This window comes from Alosa sapidissima, chromosome 16 (genome assembly GCF_018492685.1).
Source record: "Alosa sapidissima isolate fAloSap1 chromosome 16, fAloSap1.pri, whole genome shotgun sequence".
NCBI lineage: Eukaryota > Metazoa > Chordata > Actinopteri > Clupeiformes > Clupeidae > Alosa > Alosa sapidissima.
In genome coordinates this window covers 16,984,600-17,008,452 of record NC_055972.1, presented here as the reverse complement: position 1 = coordinate 17,008,452, position 23,853 = coordinate 16,984,600, and the positions used below count along the sequence as shown (strand labels likewise).

General features: G+C 47.3%; 1 protein-coding gene across 6 annotated transcripts in view; it reads left to right on the top strand.

Moving 5' to 3' along the window:
* Positions 1-23,853, top strand: part of micu1 (mitochondrial calcium uptake 1) — a 47,622-nt gene that overhangs the window by 2,743 nt on the left and 21,026 nt on the right. For 3 of the 6 annotated variants that reach the window (XM_042066383.1, XM_042066382.1, XM_042066381.1), the window contains exons 2-6: positions 4,457-4,621; positions 5,773-5,965; positions 11,145-11,307; positions 17,121-17,164; positions 21,697-21,708. In XM_042066383.1, coding sequence (XP_041922317.1) covers positions 4,458-4,621; positions 5,773-5,965; positions 11,145-11,307; positions 17,121-17,164; positions 21,697-21,708 — 576 coding nt within the window. In that variant the 5' untranslated portion in view covers position 4,457. The remainder of the gene's footprint in view (positions 1-4,456; positions 4,622-5,772; positions 5,966-11,144; positions 11,308-17,120; positions 17,165-21,696; positions 21,709-23,853) is intronic. The other 3 variants (XM_042066386.1, XM_042066385.1, XM_042066384.1) reach the window with 1 other exon arrangement.

Here is a 23,853-nt window from a genome sequence, read left to right as displayed (position 1 = left end):
TTAAGTGGATATTCCCTAAGCCCAGGTGAGCTTTGCTTACATCTTATCTGGCCTCGGGCAGTCTGGGTGGGAAGCTCAGGGGTAATTGGCTGGCTGCAGCCTCTATCAGGGCCTCTTGAAGGTGAGGCTGGATGGCAAAGAAGTTTTGTTCTGTCTGTAGCATTACACTATAGCCACCTACTTAGAATTAAGACCTTTGTGTAGGCTATTGCTTAGCCAGTTAGTTAACAGTACTTGCTTTCTTTTTTTATTAAGTTGAAGTCATTCAGTCAATCATGTTCCATTTGACTGTAACAAGCTACTGAGTGCAAAGGTGGTAAACAAAACACAATACTTAATCAATTAAATCAACTCATTCAAACACAGTCAAGCATACATTGTTTGAAGCCTTCGGCGTAGGCTACCTGATTATTCCAGTATGTGACAAGTGAACTCCTGGATAGAATGTTGTCCGTGGTGTGGGCATTGACATCCTAACAATCAAAACCGAAAATAAGTTCTTTTATGCACACAGAGGATTATCTGCCTGAGTGACTCTGTGGAGCAGTGTGGTATTGGGGAGTTTATCCAGGGCTGAACCGGGTCACATCTGACACCTTGGCTCACATCTGAAGTTGCACAGCTGCAGCCACAGGTGGTCCTCACTTTCTCTCTTTCTCTCCCTGAAATCAGACGTCTGGAGTACAGAGCCTGCAGAGTCGGAGCTCAATCGCAATTCAATTACTGCACGCTGAAAGGTTAACCTTGCTGACAGTGTTGTTAGGAGCTTATTAAAGTCCTCCCAACTCCTGTGTGCTTTTTTGACATTTAGAATTCTGCCTTCTTTTGCATTTCTGTGCATTTCCAAAACCTTTTACACATTTTCCCATCCATCCACAGAAAGTCATAATCATAAAGTCACTAGCAATTTTAAAGTGAAGCCTGTAAAGCCTGTAGATATGCCCGAGGGTGATATGGATTTACCTATTTTACTGGTCACTGTCAGAACACAGGTTTGTTTCCATTTGTTACACAATCTTTCTATTAGCCTATATCATTCATCAAAGTCATAATTATGTAATTGGCAGTAGTACGGGTTGTTGATATCATCAGATGTAAATGATCATTCGTCATAGCTGTACTGAAGCCCCTGTTGACCTAGTCATCAGTGAAAAGCTTGTCCCAGGTTGAATCAGAGATCTTCATGGCTACCATCCATCCACACAAACTGATGGATGTCTTGTCTAGCTTCAGCAAGGGACAAGGACGTAGTTTGTGAAAGCAGCCGGTGTAGACTTTGCTTGAAATCAATTTTGTTAGGACTTGTTACGCTGTATTCTCTGAGACAGAGTAGTAAGAGTAACCCCCCCCCCCCATAATGACCTTATTCGTGAATTCTGTTATGCTAACCAAGGACCAAACAAAACACACCAAAGAGGTAACTCACCCCTTTCTTCAGTATTCCCAGAGAAACTCCACACAGTGTTTTTATTTGGAGGACAGACTAGCCTCACCTTATTTGTTTCCTGTTTTCGGGGCCTGTTTTTTTTTTTTCTTTTTTTTACAGTGTCAGGGGATGGGCAGCTAGCGGATTGTAAGGAGATGTTCCCTGAATGTGACAAAACATGTTATGTGCTTGAAATTGCGTTCGATCGATCGCTGACATTACCTTTAACAGTTCTGTATTACAATGACCTTGAAGTGAGTCAAAGACTGGCACAGTTTTGGAGCTTCTCTTGGCACATGTTGTTAGAGAGAACACTATGCATCTCATTCTTAAACACAGCTGAGTTCCTGTCACTAAATTTGAACAAACCATTGTGCATGGCCAGCTGAGTCTCTCTCTCTCTCTCTCTCTCTCTCTCTCTCTCACTTCATCATTATTTCTCTCACTCACTCAATCTCTGGTACTCATTCACTTTTCCTTTCTAATCTTTTGTCTTTTTTCTGACACCTTCCCTTTCATTCTGTCGCTCTATGACTTTGTCTCTGTCTATTTATCTTTCTCTCTCTCTGTCCTTACATTCTCTCTCTCTCTTTCTCTCACACTATCTCTCTCTCCTCCTGTTCCTCTCCCCTCTCCTCCCCAGACTCCGCTCCATCAGTCCACTCTGTCACGGCCCAGCGATCACTTCAATTAGCACAAGTTACCCCCCGCTGTCCTCCTCCCTCGCCCCCCTCTTCCCAGGAGAATCTGCTGAATCAGGAGTGCCAATCAAGAGGCCAATCGTTAATAGAGTATCGACAGGTGTCTTGTCTGGGCCCGCTGGGCACGCCGCTCCTCTCCGTTGGTGCCCTCCACCTCCGCCACCAGCACCACTTAGTGCTGCGGCCACAGAACACGGCGCACCCAACCTTAATTATTCTTCTCTGTCCCAGGACGCTTAGCTGCAGCATCAAAAGGACATTAAGTTTGGGCAGCCAGTAAACTTTCAAGATTAGTGCGACAGTTCCAGGAAGGGGGAAAAAAAGCGAAGGTGATCGATCATGTGTGAGGATTTTTAATGTATTATTATTTTGCTGAGATGATAATTGCAATTGATGATTAAATCCAGAGTGTGACTAAACGTCGAGCTGAGCGAGCTGAAGTTTTTTGGGGCGTTTGCTTAGCGGAGTCGGGACGTGTCCTCCGGGTGAAAAGTTGATTGTCTTAAGCCATGTTTTTTTTTGTTCCAGGGAAGGTTGTTAATTAGTTTGGGAGGAAACAGTCTTAGGCTTAGGTGGAGGAGGTGGAGTTGGAGGGTGTAGAGCGGTTCCAGGCAAATGGAGCAATCCACAAAGCACCCACTACTGGGACTCTCAGCTTTCCCACTAGCAGCTTTTCACACGGAACAGCATCCCCACTTAATGTGCCTTCGGAGGCATTTGTCGGTGAAATTCAAAAGCATAAAGAGGTTTGAACATGTCTGAGGAGGGGGCATCCATAGGAAAAACATGGTTGTTGTAATATGATTTCTCCTTCATTTAGAGTGTTCAGGCGAGCTGCCAGGCTTTGATAAGATGTGAAATATCCACTCGGATTTGGTTTCATACTATTACACCTGACAGGGAATTCGTGTTATGTGGCTAAGCCGCTGCCTACCAGATAAAACACAGTTAAAGGAGAATTCCGGTGTGATATTGACCTAAAGTGTGTTGAAACATGATACCGAGTGTGTGAACGTATGTTTCATAGCCCATCTCGACTTGTCCCCTGCACTCCAAAATCTGGCGCTAGTTAGCCGATGCAATAATTCAAAAATAATTCAGTGGAAATGCATGGATTCCAGTTTCTTCCAGTAACAGCAACTGGAATCCATGCATTTCCACGGAATTATTTTTGGAATCTGATCCCTTATCATACCTGTTCATTCTTACTCGTCGCTCGACTTATCGTGACTAAATTCAAGATGGCTGCAAACGCTAAACTTCGTAAAGATACTGTCTGTATAAATCGTCTTGTAAGTAAACTACCAGTGTTTTTTTAAAGTTCTCAATGTCTCGTTTTAAATGTCAGGGCCCTCGGAAGTCTACCAATGAAGTGTGGAGATACATTGAGCCTCGTAAATGGTGTAAAACAGTGATTTATTTGCATGGCTAGCCCGATGCCGAAGCACCACCATTGAAAAAGCTGTTGGTAGCATCGGCTAACTAGCGCCAGATTTTGGAGTGCAGGGGACAAGCCAAGATGGGCTATGAGACATACGTTCACACTCGGTATCATGTTTCAACACACTTTAGGTCAATATCACACCGGAATTCTCCTTTAAACGGCTATAGCCTACATTTAAAAACAATTTATGAGGTATAAATGATCCCACGTGTCTACATGGAATGCTATAGATGCCACTTCGACAGTTTGTTTAGATCCAGTCAGAGGCTTATAGATAGATAGATAGATAGATAGATCCAGAGCCATTTATATGGCCATATAGTTGGGCCATTCCGTGTCAAATTGGATAAGGTTGTTGCTGCACTATCTCAGATTTTGTTCAAACCTTGTCTCTCTCATGAATATAGATGTGTCCCAAAACCAAGGCCTGTCAAATATTTCTGTTCAAATCCTATGTCTTAGTATTCAGCCCTTGATATTACTTTATTTGGGCCATGTTTGGGCATTGATATCAATAAAAATATTATTCATAGCCAGCCCAAACTTAGTAGGATGGAAGACAAACATGTTCTCAGTATGACTGGACCATTTCAAGTTTGTATGGCAGGAATAATATTAATGCCCAAACATGGCCTCTAAGATAAGGCATTTTTGAAAGTAAAATTATAAAATAATCAAGGGTTAAAAAATGTATGAAAACATGTAATTTAACAAACATATTTTACTGGATTTACTTTTGGGACATTATGTAGACAAACTTTGAGCAAAATCTGAGACAGTGTGGCAACCATTTTCCTGGATTCTGTGTTATTTGACCAAGTTGAGAATTCTGTCTGTTTGTCTTCCTCAACTCACACCTCACGCCCATCTCTCCTTCTCCCACAGAATGTTCCGCTTGCGGGCGTTGACAGTGGCCACTGTTGGCATGGTGCAGTTGTCGAGGAGATACCACGGCAACGCTACACGAGTGCCTAACCGGCGGAGGCTCCTGCTGGCGGCGCTGGCAGGCGTGACTGGAGTGACGGCCAGCACAGGACTGCTGTGGACGAGGTGGGCCACGCCTCTCCTCACCTCACCACACACTATCTAAACTCTATTTTTGTCTCGTGTCATCTCTCTGAATCTGTCTCTTCCTGTCTCCATCTTTGTTTTTTTTTATCAGTCCCCTTATCTCAGTCGTCTTTGTTTTGGCTTCCACTCACTAACAGACCCTTTTCTTTTGTTGTCTCAGAAGTGTTCCATTGTGTCTATTACATTTCAGTCATTCACTATCAGAATGTGTGCTTCTTCACTGTACAGTGTACACAGCTGATGGAGGTTTAGTCTCCCTCAGTCCACACCTAACTCAGTGTTAGAACAAAGAGCTGTAGTGACTCTGCTCTCTGTAGTGATGGCAGCCATATCCCAGCCAGGCCTGTGTAGTGGAGAGCTAGATGTATAAGGTGTGTGTGTTTGTTTGTTGGGGGGGGGGGGGGGGGGGGTGATGTATGGAGGAGAGATGTGTGTGTGTGTGTGTGTGTTGTGTGTGTGTTGTGTGTGTGTGTGTGTGTGTGTGTGTTGGTAGGGTCTGGGCACCAGGGCGAGACGGTTCCAGGCCCTTAACCTCAGCCTCATTCGGGCTGTGTCTCATTAAACTGAATTATTCAGGCTGCCGCCGTACAGCCACTGGCTGTTTATCACTGCGGCAGCCTGTTTTCAATTTGTACAAGATATCAGATGAATCATCTGACTCTGCCCAAACATACACATGCATGCCAAGCACATACTCCACACTCAATAAATGTAAACTAAAATGTATACAGTACGCATAGACCCATGCTCATTTTCCCTTTTCAGACAATCTATGTATTATATATCATATCTTGAACACTTGAACCCATATCTTAAACCCACAGCATGCTCACAAACGACATTAACTTGCATCAACGCAGTAATACAAAACACAGAAATGAGCACACACACACACACACACACACACACACACACACACACACACACACACACACACACACACACACACACACACACACACACACACAAATACACCCATACATTTGCTTTAACACGTGCACACATAACATACACAACAACCCTGAGCTACACACAGAGCACAGGCCACCATTAACCTGCTTTCACCCAGAGCACAGTGGCCCTCCCTCAGGCTCATGTTGCTGTGGCTCTCTCCCCCCTGTGTGTTGTAGGGCCTACGCTGAGGCCGCCTCCGTCACCCCCGAGGAGCGCGCGGAGGAGGAAGAGCCCATGAAGGACGGGGCCCCTGATAACGGCTCGTCCGACAGCGCCCTGGAGTCCAGCGGCGGCGAGGAGGACGAGGGCGAAGACAGGGGAACCGAGGGCAAGAAGATGAAGCCGCGCGTCGGCTTCCGTGACCGCAAGGTAATCAATGAGGAGAGAGAGGGGGGACCACCCATCAGCCAAGCCTGCCTTTCCACGTGTGCGTGTGCGTGTGCGTGTGCGTGTGCGTGTGCGTGCGCGCGTGCGTGTGTGTGTGTGCGCGTGCGTGTGTGTGTGTGCGCGTATTCACACCAGTGAGTGGAGATGCATGAGTGGGTTCATTTGTGTGCATTCAGTCCCTCCAGTCGATACGGGATGAGTCAGCATGGCTCTGTGTGTTTATGCTTGAGTGTGAATACAACAGTGTGTGCCCACAAAAATGGGTCCCTAGAGAGAGAGAAAGAGAGAGTGAGCTAGATAGATAGAGAGAAAGAGAGAGAGAGAGAGCTCATCAACATGCAAATCCATGGCTATAAAGCAAGCAGGGCCACATGCTGCTGCTGTCTCATTGAAATTGGATTTTGCTTTACATGCTGTTGGACGGTGGGCGTCCGGTGCGCTGCTCAGGACAGTGCTGAGCCGCACTGAGGGCAGTTGTGCCGGGTGGCAGCTTAATAGCCCGGGCCTCCACCTCTGCCACCATCCCTGTGTCGGGGAGACGGGAGACTAACCACACTGGACAAGAGGGCTGCTAAAATGAGTGCAGTGTCTGAGCCGCTGGGACAAATAGCAGAGTTTATGGAAAGGGAGAAGGAGAGCACCCCCCCCCCCCCCCCCCCCCCCCCCCCTGCCCCACCGGTCAGCTATTTGAGAGGAAGGGGGAGGAGGAGGAGGGAGAGGAAAAGAGAAAGTGTAGCAGGAGGAGAGAATGGGGGAGAAATTAGAGGGTATAGAAGAGTTATTTCGGTGACAGCAGATGCTCTCACTAAACTCAATAAGGTCTTCAAGGCAGAGGAATCTCTTGGGGATCACTGAAAGACACACACACACACACACCACAGACACACACGCACACACAGACACACACACACATATACACACAGGAAATGGATTTCCCCAGCTCAATGTTGGCTCTGTGTGTGTGTGTGTGTGTGTGTGTGTGTATGTATCAAAAGCTGTGGCAAGTAAAGTATACTTTCTCCTAGAAGAGGAACAAAGCAAGGTCATTGCTAGTTGCATTAAATAGTCAAGCGATTGCATTTTATTTTTTTTGGTTAGAATGCTTGTCTGCAGAGGGCAGCTCCAATTTCTTGGTGCATCTGTCTCACTTTATAGCATGCCCTTGGATTTCTCTGGCGGCATGTACTGATTGTTTTTCCAAGCATGATGTGTGTGTGTGTGTGTGTGTGTGTGTGTGTGGTGTTTGTGCTTGTGCTTGTGCTTGCATCTCTCGTGTGTGTGTTTGACTGAACACACACAAGGAGATTTGTTATTGCAGCACCATGTTTTGACACTGTTTGTTTATGACATGGCAAATGTAGAAATCCTATTGGCTCGCAGCTTCTCCACTCCCTTTTAAGGCTACGGGATCAGGATGTTGGATTGCTTCATCCTTGTATCATCCAGCAGACAAAGCATTTCAAGCGGCCCATATATGAAGTGCCCTGCAGCACACCAAATCATCTAGTAATTGTGAGCTGTGCACTGACACAGAATTTAGAAGCCAATCTCATGGTCCCCTGTATTATTTCAGTGAATTGGGTTGAATACCCTCAAATAATATGAAGGCCTCTGTGTATGTGTGGGTGAGTTTGTTGTGAGTTTTAAGAGGGTGATTGCAGCTTCATTGGCTGTGTGTGTGTGTGTGTGTGTTTAGCTTCATTGGCTGTGTGTGTGTGTGTGTGTGTGTGTGTGTGTGTGGCTCTATTGGGAGGGGAGGCTGAGGTGCCTGGATCAATAAGCTGTTAATCTGGGGAGACGTCGTCAGGCAGAGGAGGATGACAAACCTGCCTGGCCCAGCTATCAATCTTCTGGCCAAGCCAGCCAGTGAGCTCGTTTCACACACTCATACACCTTAAACACCTCTACTTTTCTTTCTCTCTCTCTCACTCACTGAAACTTCTCTCTTAGAATCTTCTTCCTCACACACAATTCAGTTCAATTCAATGTTGCTTTACTAGCATGACTGTAGGTACAGTGTTGCCAAAGCAGAACAATTAAACGGCATATCAACTTGTAGAATAACACTGAAACATTGAATGAACACATACATGAACACGTGATTGAACTGTGAGGAGTGTAAACTTCTTCAGGCCAAACTCACACACACGGCATCTTGTTCAGCTGGCAGGTTTCTTCTTTGACCTCAGTCACCCTTTCATGTCCAGTTCAGTGTTTCTGATTCCTGTCGTTCTCTGTGACGCTCTGTCCATCTCCTCTCTTTTATCTTCTCCTTTTCCCCCTCTTTCTGTCTCTATCCACGTCTAGGCCTCTGCCAAAGAACACGCCTGTGCAGGCACAAAAGTTCATTCCTACATTCCCTTTCTTTCTCTCTCTCACACACACACACAGACACACACAGACACACACACACAGACAGACACACACACACACACACACACACACACACACACACACACACACACACACACAGACTGTTGCAGCAGGACGTGCTGAAGCATTGGGGAGCGAAGGGGGGGGGGGGGGGGGGGTGGAGGGAGGGAGAGAAGGAGGGAGAAAGAAAGAAAGAAAGAAAATGCTGCTATAAAATACGATAGAGCAGTCAAGGAAGAGATCAGTCTGTAAATAACACAAGCCAGTAAGGCTGCTTAATCGGCTTGCAGTAGAGTTCTTCTGAAATATATTTTTGCACATATGGGAATATATGTCTGTGTGTCTCTGTTCTTGTTGTACACATTTTGGTCTGAGTCTGTCTGTGTGTCTCTACAGTTATGTGTATGTGGTTGGGTGTCTCAAGTTTAGTGTATACAGTTTGAGTGCTTGCCAGTGGGTAACACCCTCTTATGGATTTTGTGAAATGACAAGAAAATGAATCCCACAAATAGAAATCCTTTTTGCACAATTATCCATCTGGAGGCTGCACATTGCATAAAATCACCCAAGATGACTCTGCCCAACACGCTTACTACTGATTTGGCCTGAGGGTGACCGTGTGTGTGTGTGTGTGTGTGTGTGTGTGTGTGTGTGTGTGTGTGTGTGAGGGGATCTCTGAGGGCTCAGCTATTCAAATTGTGGCCGATACCAAGAGGCAATTTACATAGAAATGACTATTGATTAATCTGCCCTGGGTCCTCCTCACCCCCCCCTGATTAATACCGGCTTTTGTGTATCCATGCTTTCCCATTTAGTAAGACTTGTGAAAAATTTGTGAGGTTTCTAAAGATGCTGTCAGAAGCTTCCTGTATTGAGGCATACAGTTGGTGCTCTGCAGTTGGTGCTCTGCATAGTTCTGTTGCATCACAGTTGAGGGGCAAGGCTGTTACAAGCCACAGGGGTGTCCTCAGGTAGAGCCAAGTGTCAGGGGATAGCTCGCTCCCATGCCCAGCATACACGAGAAAAGACAGGATGGCATGAGTCGGAGTATGAGTGAATTTACTGAGAGAGAGAGGTGTTTTGAAGGGGTGTTTTGTTTGTTTGTTTTGGTGTTTACAGAAAAAGAAGTGAGTACTGTGACCTTTTTTGTTGATGCCGCAGGTGTTTGTGAAATTGCGTCACCTCACGGTGGCTGATTGGAGGAGAGGTGCCTCTGATTGCAGAAGTGTCCTTGTCCTCCACTCCTGTCTGACCTTGTCTGGGAGTGGGCTGTCCAGCGGGCAGGGTGGGCAAGGTGGGCATGGAGGTCCTGTCTCAGAGGAGGACGGGGAGATGCCAGGCGGAGACATTTCTTTGTCTGGTGTTCCTGAAGCCTCCACTACCACACAGACACACACACACACACACACACACACACACACACACAGACAAACACACACTCGCACACAGACTTACACACAGACACACACAGACAAACACACAGACCCCCCCCACACACACACACACACACACACGCACAGTAGTTTCTCCTCCTCTCACCCTCACCCTCCCATGGCACTCATAAGAGTCTGTCTGTTTACCAGTGCAGTAGAGAAGCGCTGGGAAATGCCCTTCTTATCCACCTCTGTGCCTCGCTCTCCCCTCCACCCTCCTTGGGCATGTAATGGAGTCTGCAGCTGGAGGTTAATATCTGCCATCATTATGAGTGACAGCGGAGATTCAATTTCTGACAGTCACTCTCACTTTCTCACTCAGTCTCTCTCTCTCAGGCTTCATGGCCGCTTTGGTGGAAGTGGTTTCTGAAGGAACACACACACACACATACACACACACACACACACACAGACACTCACACTCGCCAGATACACATATGCAAACAAACAGATCCTCCAGAGTTACACAGTCTTACTCATACACACACACACACACACACACACACACACACACACACACACATGCACAAGCACAAGCACATAACGCTCCTTTCCAAGCCATGAGGATCCTTGCGGATTTCTGACCTAATTTTTGACGTTGACAATTTCTCTTTAATTTACTGGTGCCATTTCCATTCGGTATGAAAATGTATTAATGACATTTATTTGTACAGGAATGCCTTTGATGTCTGTTCATGAGGGTTGTTTCATCAGGGGATCTTGAACATCACAGGCTATTTGGTCAGGCCATGTCATTATGTTTGACAGCTTGCAAGAGTAGGCAGTCAGTTAAACAAACTTCAGCATAGAGGTGTGTGCTTGCTTTCTAAATATAGCTCATGAAGCGTCACTCATCTTTGTTTCATGTGTCTATGTGTGACCGAGTCTTTGAGTGTATATCAGGACATATAGACCTGACAACAGCTGTGTGTGTGTGTGTGTGTGTGTGTGTGTGTGTGTGTGTGTGTGTGTGTGTGTGTGTGTGTGTGTGAGGGTGATTGTGGCTCAAAAGGACCATTTTATTCTGAGATTAACCGTTCAGTAAGGGTTCATACTGTATGTGGATCCTTTGAGGCATCGTTTATTTTCAGTGTGTGTGACACTAGTCAGGCCATTTTAGTGTGCAATTCCAGCAAATGTCAAGGGCAACCTTTCATGTTTACAACCAATGGGATATCTTTAAGTTTCATTGTTTCCTTATGGATGAATGATCATTTATATGGCAGTTTAATTCCTCTCACAACACCGAGTGAAAGGCTTAGAGTGGATTAGTTACGTTTGGTCGCATTCAAGTCAGGCTAATGATAAGACTACTAATGTCCCCTTCTACTTGTGTGTGTGTGTGTGTGGTGCAGGTTATGGAGTATGAGAACCGCATCAGGGCGTACTCCACCCCCGACAAGATCTTCCGTTACTTCGCCACGCTGAAGATCATCAGTGAGGGTGGCGACGCCGAGGTCTACATGACTCCCCAGGACTTCATACGCTCCATCACACCCAACGAGAAGCAGCCAGAAAGTGAGCACCTCTCCATCTCCCTCTCTCCTTTCCCCATTTCCTCTCCTTCACCTATGTATGCTTCTGTGTCTGTAGCAGTTAACGTTAACCTTCCATAGACTCATCATCCTTATATTCAAGAGAGGTGGGTGAAAAGGAATCAATACAGTCCAGCCTTGCGATCTTTTTCATCAAAGTATAATATCAATACAGCAACACATTTGTGTTAGATCACGGCCTAAATATAATGACACTATTCTACTGTCGCCTCTGTTGCCATTGCCACCCCTGTTATCTAGTGACAAACAGCGAGAAAGTGAGCCCCTGTCTGTTTCTCTGTCTGCCCATCTCTTGGCTTCTCTTCCTGGGCCTGCGTATGGGTGTGGGGCTGGATATCACCTCCCACAGGTTCCCTCTGTATCTCAGGCTGCTGTGCTCAGTGGCTGTGCGGTGTAAGTAGCTGGAGGCTGCCTGCCTGCCTGCCTGCCTGGCTGCCTGGCAGGGTTATAAATAAGTGAAGACCAGCGTGACTTGACTGGGTTAGTCGATGTGAGGTGGCTGCTGCTGACCCACCTAGCCAGGGGTGGACTGCTAGTGCTGCTGAACACTTTCATGAACACGCACGCGCACACGCACACATACAGTCAGGGATGTACTGCCAACACTGCTTACCACCTCCATGAACCTACACACACACATACACTTGGGGTGCGAACCTGACTGTCATCATCTCACACGCACCCACACATTCCCCATCTCCCCTCTCCTGTATCATCCTGTGGAAACTTATTCCTGAAACCTAACACCACAGCAGGACAGGCTGGACTGAGGAGCTGTGATTTATAGCCCCTAGCCCCCCCCCCCCACCCCAAACACACACACACACACACACGCACACCGTGATTTGCCATGAGAGCGACACATACCTGGTCGAAGTTGCCCAACTCTGAAAAATCCCCATCATCAGTTTAGAAGCTGCAGTTGCGGGTGTCAGGCTGAAGGCTTGTGGCAGGTGCCACACTAAACACTGCACACCATGTTCCCTCTGAGGGGGTTGGAGGGTGGAAGGGCCGCCACTCACACTCACGTCACACGGCTCTGGTTGGATGGGCCAGAGGCATCATGGGAGAGCGGAAAGAGCCGGGTGGAGAACAGAAGGGCGGTTTGACAGGGCGGGGGTGACATTGCAACATAGCGCGTGCTAAATTAATTAGTGGTTTTGAATAAGAGATCTTGTCTGGCGTCCAGAGCCCCCCGGGCTGTGGCCTGAGATTTGATCGCGAGCCCTGAATAACACTGCTGACGCCGGGGTGTGATTGGGAGGGCCAGTGTGTGAGTTCACATGGGCAAAATAATACAGCATCTCAGCTCCTCTTTTTTTGCCAGACAAGTGTTTTTATTTTTAGATTTTTCAAAAATCGCTATCTGTGTCCTTTTGGATCTCAGACATATGTTGCTGAATCTTGTTTTCTAATGATCTATGTGTATATGATAGCATGAGGGTTTTAGCTGTGAGATTGGAATTTGGCACGGTCAGTTGCACTGGATTTCGTAATAAGCTAACTGACTCTCATGAGTTACAGTATGATTTACAAGGGCATTGGCACTATCTTGAACAAAACAGGTGATTCCTGTTTCAAAACCACATAGTTGAGAAAAACATTCAGTCAATCCTGACTAGTCTTCTGGGGAAAGACTCGCTGTCAGTACTCCATGGTGAAGTTACACATTTGGACCCAACCCTGGAATTTGGTTGTCGATTGTGATGAAATCTATAGAGAAGGCTGGCTATCTGTACACACCCTTCCCACAACTCTACAAGAGCACTTCTCTCCATTACACTGAGAAGATATTGTCTTTCTATTTACAAAGTTCTACTTTGATGGCACTGAGTTTGACATATTTGAATATCACCGTCACAAGGCATTAGATCAGCTTAGACATTTCAAGCTCCGTTAACGCTACTCTAACCCAGCTTTGAAGGCAAATTTCTCCTGTCCTCTATCATGTATTGCCATATATATTGTGATTCACACATGCTAATGTAAGAATAGTCCTTGACAGTACACTCATGGGCGAATAACTTCCATGCAAACACTGCCAAGACTAATTTCTTTGCGCTAAACTCTCTGGGGAGGTCTCGCTTGCTCGACAGCTTATTTATTGTGCTTATTTTCAACAGTGACTATTACGCCCTGCAGCATAAATATAGTCACAGAACCACTCTTGTGTCCCCCTAAGATGGTAGATCTCCCATGATGCTTTGCAAATAGAAGCTATGTAACGCATGAAAATATGATATGATATCCATGAAAATGTTCAGACTTAAAAAGCCCCTGAAACATGAGGTGTAGCCTCATTTAAAAAAAAAATATATTTTTAAAGTTCTCCACAGAATACCTTCAATAATATCATCTGTCTCATCTGTGTCATACCTGAGCCTGCCAGTGGAGCAGCCACATTTTGCTCCGTGTGAAGTAGCCCACTGCGAGAGAATTTTACAGCGAATTCTCTTCACAGCGGCAGCATTGCATCACTCGCAGAAGTGGTGTATATAAATATCTGTCTCAAAATCAATACCTCTGCATAGAGATGACTGGTGAACCTTATCAGGAAAAACACACGCTGGGACTTAAACCCCCCCCATCCACACACACACACACCCCTACACATTCGCTGGTACTGTAGCACTGTGAGGAGAGAGGACCATACCGGGCTGTATTGGGGGCCATATGGAGCACTTTACAACTGCCTGGCTGTTAAATGGGCCTCTTTAGTGCAGCGGCAGCTCTTAAACGTGGCCTGACCCCTCTGCTCCACTTTGGCAAATACATATGTGGAGTGTGGTGGCAATATTGGACAGTCGTGGGGTTTCTGTCTCAACCTTCGCCCCCTCTACCCACCCCCTCACTGGGGACTTTCATAACCACCTTCTTTATAACCAGGTTTCTTTTTTCATGTTTTTAAGTTCACTCTTTCTATTCATCTATCTTATCTAATCTAATCTAATCAAAGCCTGATACAGGGGCACAAAAGGAGTGTGTGGGAGTGAAAAAACAGTGAGGACCAGTGCATACGTGACAGTAGCAGAGTACGAAAGAGCGTATGTGTGAGAGAGAGGGAGAGCAAGAGAGATGGAGAGAGAGATGACTTGACAGGGGGTGGAGAGACCGAGAGAGAACAAGAGATGAGGGAGGCAGGAGAGAGATGAGAAGAGAGAGAGAAAGAGAGAGAGAGGTAGAGAGAGAGAGTCTCAAATGTGGCGGGACGTGACCCGCTGTCATCTCTGCTGTGAGGTCAGTCACTCTCCTCCGAGCGAAGCGCCCCGCTGTGCAGTGAAGAGACTCCACTCTCAAGCCACACACACAGCCTTCGCCCAATCACAGCCAAGGCAACAGAGACTAAACCAAATTAAATGCTCTCTTCCTCATGTGGCCCCTGAGCATGAGCGGTGAGCGATCCGCGTCACCCGCAGACACACGATGAATAAATGATCAATCTTTTTATTAGAGATGGTAGATGTCTTCATTCGGATGGCGGTGCACATTTTAGGGACGCACAAAGTGTTCCCTACAGTGCCAGTAACCAGGTTACTCCGTAGTGGTTTTGTCAGCTGGTATCAATAAGGCAGACCCGGTCGCTATTCAGAATGGATAGTCTCATCAGTGACCGCCAGAGTAAATGCCCAGCCTCTTCATCCCTGTAGCTCTCAGCTCCAAAATGGAGGTGGGGGGGGGGACGGGTGCAGTGTAAGCAGACAGGAGATCTGTGTGTCGGACTGACTGGCTCACCTGTGTGGAGGGTGGCAGGTGTGTGGGGTGTTATTTACTGGGGCATTCCTTTGGCGTGCAGCGGTCCCGCGTGCTGCCTAATGGAATCCAAATAGTTTAATCTGCGTGTGAAATTGAAGCGGTGACCGCCCGGTCTCCAGATGGAGGAGGCGAGAGGCCATTACAGCTTAGGCACGGGAACAGCAGTGGCCCTCATTTTCCAGCATGTTGATTTTTTTCAGCTGGAAATAGTTTCAGGGGCTGACACAGCGCCGGTCAACCTGCATTTCGATAGCTGTCAGACTCGTGACCAACGACCCTCCCACCGACCAGGTACCTACGTAGGTCATTGTGATTTACTGGCACGTGGGAGATTGAACTCTTACTTTTGACCTTGTGGTGACCCCAACGGCCGTGAGTTATGACGTTAACATGCCTGCATCATCTGCTAGGCAGAGGAGCGATGTCCTCTATCAGTCTGCTTCTGGTATGCCTCACAAGTACCTCACGCTGCAGCATTGGAACACTCTGGATGACCTCCACTGGGTGCTTTCAATTCAATTTACTGAAATTCAATTAAGATATTCGCATTTCATTTCATGTCATTCACGTAGTGCTCTTTTGCTGAAGGTCTGGCCATGAAGGGAGCTTTACTGAGCTTAACAGATGATTTGTATCCAGCGAGTAGAAGGGTATTTTTGACCCAGCGCTTTACCTCTTACAGCTCAGAGATGTTGAGCTGCATGTTTGAGTTTTAAAGGTGAATGCCTCTGAAAGGTGTGTGTATCAAAGCCATACATATAGTGCCCTGAGTGGGAGTCCAAGCCTACTGTATACACACACTTGGACTTGGAGTGTGTGCAACGCGCGCGCGAGAGAGAGAGAGAGAGAGAGAGAGAGAGGAGAGGAGGGGGGGGGGGGGGGGGGGCGCGACAGTACAGCATAGATTGCATTATCCACTTTCAGGTCTTCTCATCCATAATTCATTGGCTTCATAAAGGACAGTATAAAGCCAAACCATATGGAGGTTGCAAACAGGTGCGCTCACTGGTGTTTCACCGGCATTGCCCAGAGATGTGAGGCGAATTCATAAACCGGTCATTTACCCACTCTCCATTAGCGAGTGTATCCTCAGAAGGAAAAAAAACGCAGGTCACTGTGGGCCATGTAGAGGATGTTGCTGTTTGTTATTAATGCAGTCTAAAGGGTCCCCTTTAGATGTTTTTTTAAACCTTTTGTTTTCTTTTTCTTATTCTTGCTCATCTTTTTTGTTTCTAACCTGTAGCACTTTGAGATCTGTGATGAATAGTGCATTATAAATAAAATGTATTATTATTATTATTATTATTATTATTATTATTATTATTATTATTATTAGAACAAATGTGTCAGTTAAGTAAAGAAGATGTGAAACCAAATGAATCTGAGATGAATTCACAGTGGATACATCACGTAGGGTTAGGGTTAACTATAAGAGCACTGTGCTTGGTTTCGTGCCCCTCGCTCGTCTGAAGCTCATACAAGGCAATCCCACAGTGCTCATCTTGACAACAGACGTCTATTAGCTGCCAGTTCCTTGCCCACGCGCCGCCCGCCATGCGTCAGCTTCTGTCCCTGTAGCCTGTGGCCATGTTCGACCCCCCTCAGTTCCCTCAGTGGCACCTCTGAACTCCCAGTCCTGGGGGCTCCCCGACGCAACCCAACCCAGCCCAACCCGACCTGAACCGCAATCGTGATGAATAGAGAATGAATCACGGGCTGAGCGATGTGGCCGTTTATTTGAAAGCTTTGGGAAATGGAAAATGGCTGCTTAATGGCCATTATTAATCATGGGTACATGGCGCTGATTGGCAGAGTTACAGTAATGACCCTCCACCATATAAATACATATGGCCCCACTGAGAATGATGCACACATGAAGCTTATTGGACACACATGTGCATATGAACGTTTTCTGATAACATGGTTGTTTAATTAGTCTTCTTCTCTTTTGCCCTCCCACCACCCCCCCCCCCCCCCCCTCCATTCCAACACCTTTCTCTCTCCTCCTGCCCCTTTTCTCAGGTCTGGGTCTAGACCAATTCATCGTGAAGCGGTATGATGGGAAGGTAAGCACTGAGCGTGTGTGTGGGTGTCTGTGTGGGAGAGAGAGAGAGAGAGCAAGCTGTTCCTTCGTTTGCTATTGTCGCAGGGCAGCCGAGTGACGCCAGCGGACTCTTTCATAACACCATTTCATAAACCTCTGGCCTTCTCCTCCTCCAGAAACCCAATAAGCCCAGGAAGCAAGAAAGAACTCCTCAAGATAAAAGTCACCATTTCTATCCTCCTTTTTTTTCCCACATATATATTTAAATGATCTCATTTTTTCCCCCACTGTTTCTGTTCCCTTGTTTTTTCGGCGTCCTCTCATTGGTCTGACGTGCGGAACGGCTATGTTAGGTGCTCTCTGAAGTGTGCTAATGTTTGCGGACTGGCACATCACGGCTCTGTCGTACAGTAGGCAGAAGGCTAGCTCATTAGTATGCTCTTGTTCTGTAATCAATCAGTGTAGTCCACTCAGCTGTGTAGGAAATGCTGAGAATGCTGCTCTAATTGAGTATTCCCATAGAGATTGTGTCAATCAGAGCATCTGTGTAGCTTGGAGCCTTTGCAACAAGGACGCTCTCAAGAGGGTTAGTATGCTAGCTTTGTGTGTGTTTGTGTGTTCAACTGGCATCAGTTTGAAAACATGTTTTATACAGAGCCCACCCGGTAACAAACGCCACACCGTTTCTCCTTCCATTCTCTCCAATGAAATAACGAAAGAAGAGGGCGCGTTCACTGCCTGTGTGAACTCCCTGGGCTTTGAAAGTAAGGTATGAGCTACACCAGGCGCGTAACTAAAGCGTTCCGTTCGCGACGCATAAAATCCATTTTTTTTTCGAATGTACGCCCCACCACTGTCACGTCTGGTGTAGCTACTTCCATTGATTATAATGGAAGCTAATTGTTGCAGCAGACGCAACGCGAACGGAGCGCTTTAGTTACTCGCCTGGTGTAGCTCATACCTAAGCCCCCAGCTTCCCAATGCCACTACTGTCGCTCAGCTGCATTGGAAATTCATTCGAGAGCAGCAAGGACCGCCAGCGTCACCCTCCTCCCTCCCTCCCTCCCTCCCTTCCTTTCTTTTTCTCTCTCTCTTTCTCACTGTCTCTCCTGGAGACATGCCACTGTTCATCTGCTCATATTAGCACATTCACTTCCTCCCTCATTGACTGCTCCAACTGTTCAGCTCAGAAAGAGGCGCTGTAAATGTTAGCCAGAACCCCCCCCCCCCTTTCTCTCTCTCCCTGTCTCTCTCTCTCTCTGTCATTCTGTTTCTGGAAAAAGAGGCCTCATTACTCGTTCATCTTGAGTCATTAAGGAGGCATTTAGCTAAGTGGACCAGCCCCCGAGTGTTTAATGATTGGTGTTAAAATGTTTGGACAGGAGCTGGACTTTGGACGGGGCATCCATGAATGTGACGACTCACCCCCTCCACCTCCTCCTCCTCCTGCTCCTCCTCCTCCTGCTCCTCCTCTTCCTCCTCCTACCCCACCCCTCTCCACCACAACCGATAAAGAATAAAAAGCCCAGATTCACAAACGAGCGGCATTGGACGGGCCTCCTGCTCACCCTCAGCCTGTTTACAGTTCTTATCGTTTGTTTGGCCTAATCGGGTTGTGTTTATGGTGGATCTCCCCCCTCTGCCACACACACACACACACACACACACACACACACACACGCGGACACACGTGCCCCTGGGGCAAGTGGGAGTGTGTGCAGTGTGTTCTTTTGATGAGGATGGTCAGGCTGCGGTCAGCGAGAGCTGAGGCGGAAGGCTTGCTGTTTACCCACTCACACACTGCTTCCCTAAACTCACACAAAAGGCCACTCGCTTTATTGCTCCCTCGCTTTTCACTCACTCATGCTCTCGTCATCTCCCCATCACTTCTTCCTCTTCTTCTTTTCTCTTTCTCTGCCACTGCCTACATCTCTCTCTCTCTCTCTCTCTCTCTCTCTCTATACCTCTGTCTTTTTCACACACACACATACACGTGTATACACGCAGACACATGCACTCGCTCTTGCACACACGCACACGCACACGCACACTCACACACACGCACACACTCACCCCCCCTCCAACCCAGTTAGTAAGGGAGGCCGATTATCAGCCCATTAATCCTAATGAGTTGTTCTTGAAGCGCCCCTATTAGGGCCCTGAGCCGCGGGGCTGTGCAGCGTGGAATCAACCAGCGCCACCCCCTCCATGTGCTCCTGTCAGCCAGGCAGCTGCTGAGGGCGACGGAAAGGCCCACAGTGTCCATATGGAGTGCCTTTCGCTCACACACGCACTCGCCCTCCTGTACCGCCTCCAACGTTCTTTTCCACCCTCACTTATGTGTGCTCTCTGCATCTGTGAGGCTGTATTCTATTAGCCACCATTTTGGCGTCTCAGTATCTTGAAGTCTTTGGCTTATCTTTCATACTCTTTTCATTTGTTTATCTCTCTCCCTTCCTCTCTGTCTCTCATACACACACACACACATACATATATACTGTACACGCTCACACACACACACACACACACACACACACACACACACCACACACACACACACACACACACAGGCTATCAGACAGATTTCCCATAACGCCGAGCTTGGGCTGCTCCTTGATCAATATGTCCTGTGTGTGCTTTTGTCTGTGCTTCAGATAGAGGTGAATGGAAGGTGCCTAGATATGCATACAGAAAGAACAGAGGCAGCTGCCAAAGTCGGCGTGTAACTCGATAAAAGCTCCTCTCTCTGTTCTGCAGCCTTGCGCACAGATTTGAATAAGAAAATATTGAGGCATTTGCATAATCAAATGGCAGGTCCTTGTGAGGTGTAGTGCACTTATAAAGGAGACTAGGGCTCAAACTAAAGAAAACAAAACATAATCATCAGTGTATACGTATGAACATAGAAAATGTCTACTGTGGTAGAATATACACTATATTTTAGTATGCAGAATGCATTTGTAATTTGTGGCACATCGGAATACATTTTATACTGTACATTCAGTATTTTCATTCAATCTTTTTTTATTCTCTGAAGTATGAATAAAATAAAAATATTTCATATCGGCTAGGAGGAGTGGTATGAAACAGGCATTAGTCAATAAATCCTAAGACTCCATATAGGATGTCCTGCACAGCACAGAAATGACTTTGTAGTTCCAGCCAGATTAGGTTTGGTCAAGCGAGCTTTAGCCATGCAAAGCCCTCAGGTGTGGCCAAACGAGTTTGCATGTTCAGGTTGAGAGACGAGCAGAGATTATAGGAAACCTCTCTTAAGCACACTATATCCAGTTACCTAAACACACATACATACACCACACACACACACACATACTCCAAATTCTGTGTGTGTAACACCCCCCCCCCTGGCCCCCCCCCCCCCCCCCCCCGTTCTATGCTCTCATTCCCCTCATCTCCCTCCGGTCCTGCCAGGCGTTAAATCCCGCAGAGCAAACATAATTGGCCCCTTGTAGCGAATCCCCCCAAAAGGCCAGTTGTGAGTGAGCACTAAGAGGAGCGTGGTTTATGGATGCTGTATGCTCATCAGGCCGCTCAGAAGGAGCACAGTGGGGGACGAGGAGCACGCTAGAGACCGGAGGGGGACCGCTCGGCATCAGAAACTTTTCTGATGATGAAGATGATGTGAGGATGAAGATGAGGGCGATGAGGATGAGAAATTGTTTTTGATGATCAGTGTCAGGTTGCAAGGGTGTGGGGGTGTGGTGTGGTGTGTGTGTGTGTGTGTGTGTGTGTCTGAAAGCAATTGATTGTTTGTTCCCGTCATGTATGTGACCACTTATGACCTCACTCCTTACCTCAGTTGACTGAGCGCGCGCGCTGAATTGAAGTGGTGTGCTGTGTGTGTTAACCCGCGTGTGAATTGAAGTGGTGTGCTGTGTGTGTTAACCCGCGTGTGTATTGAGTGTAGTGGTATTTGCACTTCGCGTTCTCCGTCCCCCCCCTCCCCTCCAAGCTGCAGCGCTGGAGTCAAGCCCTCATTAATTTCACCACCACCACAGCCGTGTTTATTCATTTGTGTCTCCTCATTTTAAGTTCATTTTGTTTACTTAATTCTCTGTTGTGATCATTTACGTCTGCAAATTATCCTCTTTTCTCTTTAGGCCTCTCCACTGTCCCATTTGCTTTCTCTCTCTCTTTCTCTCTCTCTCTCTCTCTCTCTCTCTCTCTCTCTCTCTCTCTCTCTCTCTCTCTCTCTCTCACTCTTTTCCTCCCATGGGAATACTCTTAGTGCTGTTGTGTAAGATGTAATGTAAAGTACTATAATGTAATGTGTTGTTGTTCTAATGGCTGTTGTTGTCCTTTTGACTGTTATCCTGTGTTATCTTGTGCTCTCACTTTCTCCCTCATGACATCCATGTAACCAACAAATCTCCATCTCTCTCTCTCTCTCTTTTTCTCTATCTCTCCTTCTTCTCTTCTCTCATTCAAAACAAAATGTCCTCATCCATCCTGTTGAACGCTTCATTCATCTCCTCTCCCAATCCCCCCCCCCTTCCTGTTTGTCGTACGCATATCGCCCCTCCCTCTCTGCAGGACTTCTGGCAGGTATGGGGCGTGTCCCAAACTGCATGGGTGTGCGCGTGTGTGTGTGTATGTGTGTGCGCGCACCCAGCGCGTGAGTGTATGCCCGATCACGATACCTTTGCACTTGTTACTGACATGGCCTTATCTTCTCTCCTTTGGTCATTCTCTCTCTCTCTCTCTCTTTATTTCTTCTCTTTCACTTCCTCTCTATCTATGTCTCTCTTATTTTGTCACTCTACCTATTCCCTTTCTTTATCTCTTACTTTATTTCTCTCTCTCTCTCTCCTTATCTCTCCCTCTAAAGTGAGGGCCAAACGTCTTAGAGTTGTCTCTGCAGGAAGCATAAAAAGGCAGGTAAAGTTTCTGCCTGGGCCTCTGCCTACGCGGCTTACCCTCCAAAGTCACGGCCCTCCATCGCGCCCACGCCCCCAACCCCACAGGGAGGCGGGCCAAGCAGTGCATTAAAAGTGTATAAATTTCATTTAGAAATCGTTGGATTGGTAATAAAACACAGCGCGGGATTTACTCTGGGCCAGGCCCTGTGAAAGCCGAGCGGATCGTGCACTCAGCAGAAAAGCCCGGCGGTTTGAATAGTGTGCTTAAGCGGCCAGCGAGGAAGCACTGACGGGGCATCTTTACTCGGACCGGCTTATGGATGTCAGGGAAGGGGGTGGGGGGGAGTGAATCTTTTTGTTCATGATCAAAGAGCCTTCTCAGCCCTCTCCATTTTAATCTGTGTATGCGCATATGCAGATGTACAAAGGCGAAGCCATTCTGTGGACATTCAGGGCTTCTGGTCATTTAACATGATTGTGGGAACATGACTCAGCGTTCTCTGTTCTGCATCTGCCATCAGAGCACAACAAAAAAATCCTAAAACACAGACACACAGGTACATCACAACCTTGTTTCATAGAAGGTTTGGATCTCCAGTGCTCCAACAAAAAGGCTCCTAAAATGAGCGCAGAAGACATCATAGCGTAGCTGGGTGTAGCTGATGAAGCAGGTCGAAGCAGGTCTTCTCCCGTCGCTCAGGGCAACAAATCCAGCCGAGCTGGTTAACCTTTAAACGAGGAGGGAAGGAGAGGAACCTTTAAACAAGGAGGGAGCTGCAGATAGAGAGAAGAGAGGGAGTAGGGGGATAAAGGTATACTGCTGTGGCAACTCTATTGACACGCCTAGAAATGCCACAGTCAGACAGGTTTAAACTTGCCTCAGGTTAGGTACGGCTCTGCCTGGCTGGAACACAGAAGAGTATACTGTCATTACCACGAGCCTTGCAACACAAAGCCTTGGCCAAACACGAGGCTCTGTGCCATAGCAACTTCAGAAGGAGCTCTGTGTCCTGAAATGAGATGCTGTCAGAAGGTCATTGAAGCCAAAGCCAAGAAACTCCGTCCTCATACTTGATCCAAGCAGCTGCAGTTTGGCCCTTGCTCCTATCTTAGCGCGTACACACACACACACACACACACACACACACACGCACACACACACGCACACACACACACACACACAATGCTCTGCTGCCAGTGTCCATGATCAGTGCATCCAGGAGGCCAGCTGCTGGCCATCCCTGTTGAATAATTGATGAGGGGAGAGCACCAGTCTCTGGCGTGCCTCTCCCCTCCTGCCGCCCCGCAGGGCTCAGGGGTCTGTCCAGCTGTAGGCGCACTCATGAACTATTCAGTGCTAGGCTATGTGGGGCCTGTGGGTGTTGTGTGGGTGTTGTGTGGGTTGTGTGGGTTGTGTGGGTTGTGTGGGTGTTAAGAGGGAAGATCCCGCCCACACACACACGCGCGCGCGTTCCTGGGCTTCGGGTGGTTTAGCAGGGCACAGGTGATGCCACCACGGGGCTTTAATTACAGTGCTGGTGCCGCCCGGCTTCCTCACTGACAACTCTGAGCTGCGTTCAGGCTGATTCTCCCCTCTTCCATCTCTATCTGTCCTGCTCTCTATCAGCTCTCTCTCTCTCTCTCTCTCTCTCTCTCTCTCTCACGCATCTCATTCTCTCCTGCTGTCACTCTCCCTCTTTGTCTTAGTCTTTCTCTTTTCCACTCTTTCACTCGCTCCCTTTTTGTCTCACTCTTTCTCATTCTCTCTATCTCTCCTCTCTCTCTCTCCTCTCTCTCCTATTTCTGCCTCTCTCTCTCTCTCTCTCTCTCT